Consider the following 6,218-nt stretch of genomic DNA (forward strand, 5'->3'; position numbering starts at 1 on the left):
TTGTATATCTTTTATTTTATTCGGTTAAGTTCAACACTGCAACTGATATTCCAAAACATGTCATGACTTCGAAATAACAGTTAACACAATAGCACAAACGTGGTTTGTTCTTCAGTGTTTATTCACAACATACCCAACGGTAGCCATATCAGCCTTATACAGACAGCTACTGTATTTAATACAGCACGCAGCTGTGTGTGTGTGTGTGTGTGTGTGTGTGTGTGTGTGTGTGTGTGTGTGTGTGTGTGTATATATATATATATATATATATATATATATATATATATATATATATATATATATATATATATATATATATATAGTACATTAGTCATTTTTGTAATTTTTGCATAGCAAATATATGTATTAATGCTACTAATGCGACTACCAGTTGTATACCAGGTGTATAGCCTACCAGTTCAACTACAGTAATATGGATAATGTGGAAAAACCCCTAGAAAATATATTTAAAAAAACAACAATACATCTACGCGCCACAGCAAATAAAATAAGAAAGAATAAACGATACAATTGCTGAAAAATGAAATTCAATTCAGTTCTCCGTCATCTTGTTTCCGCGGGTTTGTCTTCTGCTCCTTCGTCAGAATCGGTGCCAGAACTAAACTCTCCGCTGCTGTCGATGGACGACTCGCTGCCCGTGCTCTCGCCAGAAAGCAGCCGCGTCACCTGCATGTCGGCCTTCAGTGACTTTACGTCGTTACCGATGCAGAGCTCCCCGAGATCACTGATGATTAGACTCAGTTCGTCTTTACTCTCGTCGAAACACTCCCTGTCCAGGTATTCGTCGAACAACATGGTCCGTTCTTCCTCCTCTTCGCCGACCGAGTCTTCGGTGATGGAGCAGAGTTTTGGAGCGCTGCGGCTGCGCTCCACGGAAGGTTTGTACAGGCACTGTCCGTTCATGAGTTTCCTCATGGGGAGGAGCGGAACGGTCCTCTCCCCGGTGAGAAACTGCTGCTGGTGCCTTGCGTCTTCCCGGCGTTTTAGTCTCTGGAATTCGGCCAGCGAGGTCTTTGAGGTTTGGTACAAGAGCAGCGCCATCGCTTTCGCCTTTTCGGGTTTGGAGACCAACACGGCGTGACACCTCAGCAGTACTGCTTTGTGCTTGATCTCATGTCTGTAGATCCACGCAAATATCTTGGGAAGTCTCGGGTCTGCGACGCAGTATGTAACTCGATGCAGCAAGTACAGATGTCCCGGCTTCTTCGCCTTTTCATTCACGTGCACCATCCGTATCCCGTGCGAGCTGATGGTGAGGCGCATTTTCGTACCGTTTCTCCCCATCTCGCTTTTGTTCCATATTTTGCGGATGGCGACATCGGTGCAGCCTTCTCCTTTCGCTTGGATGGTTGTGGAATTGCCCAGGTAAATAACGCTATACGTAGGGTCATCACTGGAGATGTTTAACGTCTTCTTTTTCCACCGGAACATTCCTCCGAGACGGTTCAGCGCGTTCTCCGGGTGCGACTTGGCGAAGGAGGTCAGCGCCAGTCCAGTCCAAGGTTTCGGACACTTGCCTTCAGCGTGCTCGCCTTTGATTGCCATCGCGTGGGGCATTTCTGATGCAGCCTGGTCCGTCAGCCTCTCATCCAACTGGTCAGCAGCTGCTGTGGCTATTCGGGTCAACTGCGCCTTACACACCTTGTACAACCTGTAAATACGAAGCTCCTGTGAAAGTGCAGCTGCTGATAAGCTCGCGGAGGACTGATCCAGCCCACAGGAGCGAAGGAGGGAGGCGACACGAGCAGGCGCGCGCGAGGGGGAGAAGCAGGGTGGAAGCCAGTTATTTAGCGCTGACCTGGGAACAGTGTTCTCCGGGGCTCTTAAATAGCCTAAAGCGAAACCCTCGGGACTGGAATGCAGTCAGAATAAAGGAGCGCGTTAGGCTGGGCATGAAAGTAGTTTTTCCCAGTGACAACCAGAGTTCTGAAGAAAAACATTACGTTCTCATGTAAACTAGATTTAAGCGTAAATGCCCCCCCCCCCCCCCACACCCACACACCCACACACAAACAACGCAATATACAACTTTTGCAGAAATCCAAAATGAAAAAAAATCCAAAGAAAACAATTCTTGCTATGGTGAGACTTGTAAAATAATATCGTATTGATTCACTGATAAGAGCGTTGTCATATGAATAGTAAAATGGCCTGTAGCCGACCTTAAAAGTGTGTTTCTATCGTTTTAGTGATTTAGTAATGTCATCATTTGGCTGTCATCTGTATTTGAGCCTCAAATATTTTTACTTAAAGACGCGTGGACATGTGCGTGGATCATACTGTAGAAAATAAACTACACTGGCTCGTGTACCATATGATAATCTCATTAAAGATCCATAATATGCATCAACTGTGAAGAAAAGTTAATGTATAACAGATTAAATTGTTTTACACGGAACATTTTTATCGCATTCCGCGTTCGTTACCAAGAATCAGATATGATGTACCGGTTCAAAGTGCACGTGTCTGTTTTTTGTCGCGCGGTGGTTTTAACAGGGTTTTTGAGCAAGTTCTCGTTTCTTTACTGCAGGAAGGAGCTTTTAACACGTAAAAACTATTCACACGGTGTATCTTTTGCTCTTATTGCATAAAATCTAAGTTAGAAGGTTCATAGGTATGTACATCTCCACGCAGTTTCACAACGTCGTACTAATAGGGCAGTGGTAGGTCAGTAGTTAAGATACTTGACTTGTAATCTGAAGGTTGCTGGTTCAAGTCCAACCACTGCCATGTTGCCACTATTGGGGCCCTGAGCAAGACCCTTAACCCTCAAGTTGTACGCAGTCATAATTGTAAGTTGATTTGAGTAAAAGCTTCAGGTAAATGTTAAAGCATGTATAACGTGTCCTATTGAAAATCTAGTCACACTGATATGCGACAAAAGCTATAATTGTTTTAAACACAAAGATTTCAAAAATCAGAAGTCACCAGCCTGTACGTTCCCTGCTTGGTTAGAACAGGCTAGTGACTGTGTGTGTGTGCTCTCACACACATTAGTGCAGAGTGTATGTGTGTTAGCCATATCATATTATGGGGACAATGGTTCTTTAACAGGCCAGCTACTGACAGGTAAAACACACACCCAAATGTTGTCAATGATAGGTAAGGTCTCTTAGCAGCAGGTTCTGTCCAATTAAACTGTATCCACATTACATTCCACTCTCAGGAACCACTTCAGAAACATCCACGTTGTAGCGACTGAGTTGAAAGCCCATCTCCTTGTGTCAGTGACCCCAGCCTGTTGCCTCCGTTAGCACGTGGATTTGTGGTCACGGTTTGTCCTTTGTTCCACATGCTTGCTTAGTTTTGTTGCCTCCGGTGGTGTGTGTTGGTTGTCATTCGCCACATCACTTTGGGGTTGTTATTGTGTTTATCCTTTCAGAAGCTGTTTTTATTTATATGGCGGTTGTCGGTCATTGCCGTCACGATGGATTTATTTTATCCCCGTTCGTGCCCATTTATGGTGTTTTCATTTTTGTTCATTCAACTCTTCAGTTGGAGACTCGCGCTAGCTTCCTCCTTTCTACGCTCAAGACATATTTGGAAGCAGCGGCTCTCTTCTGATTTCTAGTGACCTTTGCTATCAGATTCAGAACTAATTGTCTTATAATTGTTGCTAAGTCAGTTGGAGCAATGAACAGAAATCCAGTCTGAATGCACGCTAATTAAAAACAAATTTAAAACCTCTAATCTAAAACAACCACAGAATTACGACTAATACACCTCTTTAATAATTTAGTCATTAATGTTGCACTTGAATCAGAGTGGCAGGTGACGTGGCAGGTGCCACCTCGTGCCCCCATGTGGCCATGCCCTCTGCTCAACAGAGTGTAAAAAGCCCCCAAGCCTGCACTGCACCGCCATGAACGGGGAAGATGATCGGTGACTAGCCGGGGTCTTAAGAGATCTACTGCCTTGCAGTAGCACCTGAATATCAAGATACAGGTGTGTTTGAATAATCAAAGTGTGCATCACTCAAACCTGTAATTGTAGATCTATAAAATATAACTATGAGATAGGTGAGCCTAAAAGTGGCCATTGCCGGTGTTTCAAATTAAGTGGTTGGTGTGATTCAGTTCTCTGGGTCTTAAGATAGCCACTAGATGGTGTAGTCTCACTGCTCACGGTGTCCTTAGTCCACCTTCTGCATAACACTATAGACTTTCTGCCAAATTCATACCATTGCTCAGAGCTTAAAGATGTTACCACAATATTTTAGTCGTGGTCTATAGTGGGGACCACAAGGAAATTGTCTACTAATTACTAAATGAGGATTAATGACCGACATGGGTAAATGCTCCATACATGTGTTAACTGACATGGGTAAATGCTCCATACATGTGTTAACTGACATGGGTAAATGCTCCATACATGTGTTAACTGACATGGGTAAATGCTCCATACATGTGTTAACTGACATGGGTAAATGCTCCATACATGTGTTAACTGACATGGGTAAATGCTCCATACATGTGTTAACTGACATGGGTAAATGCTCCATACATGTGTTAACTGACATGGGTAAATGCTCCATACATGTGTTAACTGACATGGGTAAATGCTCCATACATGTGTTAACTGACATGGGTAAATGCTCCATACATGTGTTAACTGACATGGGTAAATGCTCCATACATGTGTTAACTGACATGGGTAAATGCTCCATACATGTGTTAACTGACATGGGTAAATGCTCCATACATGTGTTAACTGACATGGGTAAATGCTCCATACATGTGTTAACTGACATGGGTAAATGCTCCATACATGTGTTAACTGACATGGGTAAATGCTCCATACATGTGTTAACTGACATGGGTAAATGCTCCATACATGTGTTAACTGACATGGGTAAATGCTCCATACATGTGTTAACTGACATGGGTAAATGCTCCATACATGTGTTAACTGACATGGGTAAATGCTCCATACATGTGTTAACTGACATGGGTAAATGCTCCATACATGTGTTAACTGACATGGGTAAATGCTCCATACATGTGTTAACTGACATGGGTAAATGCTCCATACATGTGTTAACTGACATGGGTAAATGCTCCATACATGTGTTAACTGACATGGGTAAATGCTCCATACATGTGTTAACTGACATGGGTAAATGCTCCATACATGTGTTAACTGACATGGGTAAATGCTCCATACATGTGTTAACTGACATGGGTAAATGCTCCATACATGTGTTAACTGACATGGGTAAATGCTCCATACATGTGTTAACTGACATGGGTAAATGCTCCATACATGTGTTAACTGACATGGGTAAATGCTCCATACATTGGTGTAGAGTTTGCCCTTCCTTGCATCATTACAATATGTGCATGTACAATCCATTCCCCTGGAAAATCCAGTTTATATCTTTACTCTGTTCCAGCTCCAAACAGCATTTTGCAATCCCAAATTATCCAGATCAGGAACAGTTGGAGCTAGAACAGAGGAAAAGCATGGAATGGTGTTCTAGCACTTACAGATGGAGCCAGCCTAAGTCCACCTGGTTGATTCAGCGCCAGCAACACAATGAGGTGTGGAAAATGTCTAAGGACCACAGCACCACATGACACCTCAAAGTACTGCCACTGAAACCTCAAATAAACTACTACCATCTGAAGCCACAAACTACTGCCCTCTGAAACCTCAGTCAAACTACTGCCATCTGAAACCTCAGTCAAACTACTACCATCTGAAGCCTCAAACTACTGCCATCTGAAACCACAGACAAACTACTTCCATCTGAAACATACCCACTTCTACTAAAAACATTAAAAATAACTCAACAAGAATTCCAGTGATGGGCTGAAGTAGCAATACATTCATGTTGTAACCCAAATTATTGGATAGCTTGTTTAACTCAACTAATTGAGTTGTACAGTAACTCATCAATTAAAATTTTTTTAAAAGGTTGCATCACTCACCCCAATTACAATGCTAATAATATTGTTGTCTTTGTCATTTCCATTGCATCAATTACATTATGCAACACATTTTAAATATCTAGTAAATTTAATTAGACTACAAAAAGACTTCACTCAAGTAAAATAAATTAATTCAAGAAAAATAAATTAATACTTAAATAACGAAACAGAATCTAAGCTTAAGCAAGAATAAAGTGTCTGAGCATATAACAGTTGATTTAAGGTTCACCTCCTGATGCCCAGAAGCAGCAGGTTTGGGTGTTCAAT

At 42.3% G+C, this 6,218-nt stretch overlaps 1 protein-coding gene across 1 annotated transcript; it reads right to left on the reverse strand.

Moving 5' to 3' along the window:
- Window positions 1-278: 278 nt before the first annotated feature.
- LOC113587170 (protein FAM43A-like) lies at window positions 279-1,973 on the reverse strand. Its single transcript, XM_027025714.3, has one exon. It carries the CDS (start codon window positions 1,576-1,578, stop codon window positions 565-567), a length of 1,014 nt encoding a protein of 337 aa, XP_026881515.1. The 5' UTR covers window positions 1,579-1,973; the 3' UTR covers window positions 279-564.
- Window positions 1,974-6,218: the final 4,245 nt, after the last annotated feature.

Source organism: Electrophorus electricus, chromosome 13 (genome assembly GCF_041902795.1).
Source record: "Electrophorus electricus isolate QZ-2024a chromosome 13, ASM4190279v1, whole genome shotgun sequence".
In the NCBI taxonomy this organism is placed as follows: Eukaryota; Metazoa; Chordata; class Actinopteri; order Gymnotiformes; family Gymnotidae; genus Electrophorus; species Electrophorus electricus.

Coding starts and splice junctions, on each gene's coding strand:
- LOC113587170 (XM_027025714.3), bottom strand. CDS start 1,578: ATGCCCCACGCGATGGCAATCAAAGGCGAGCACGCTGAAGGCAAGTGT.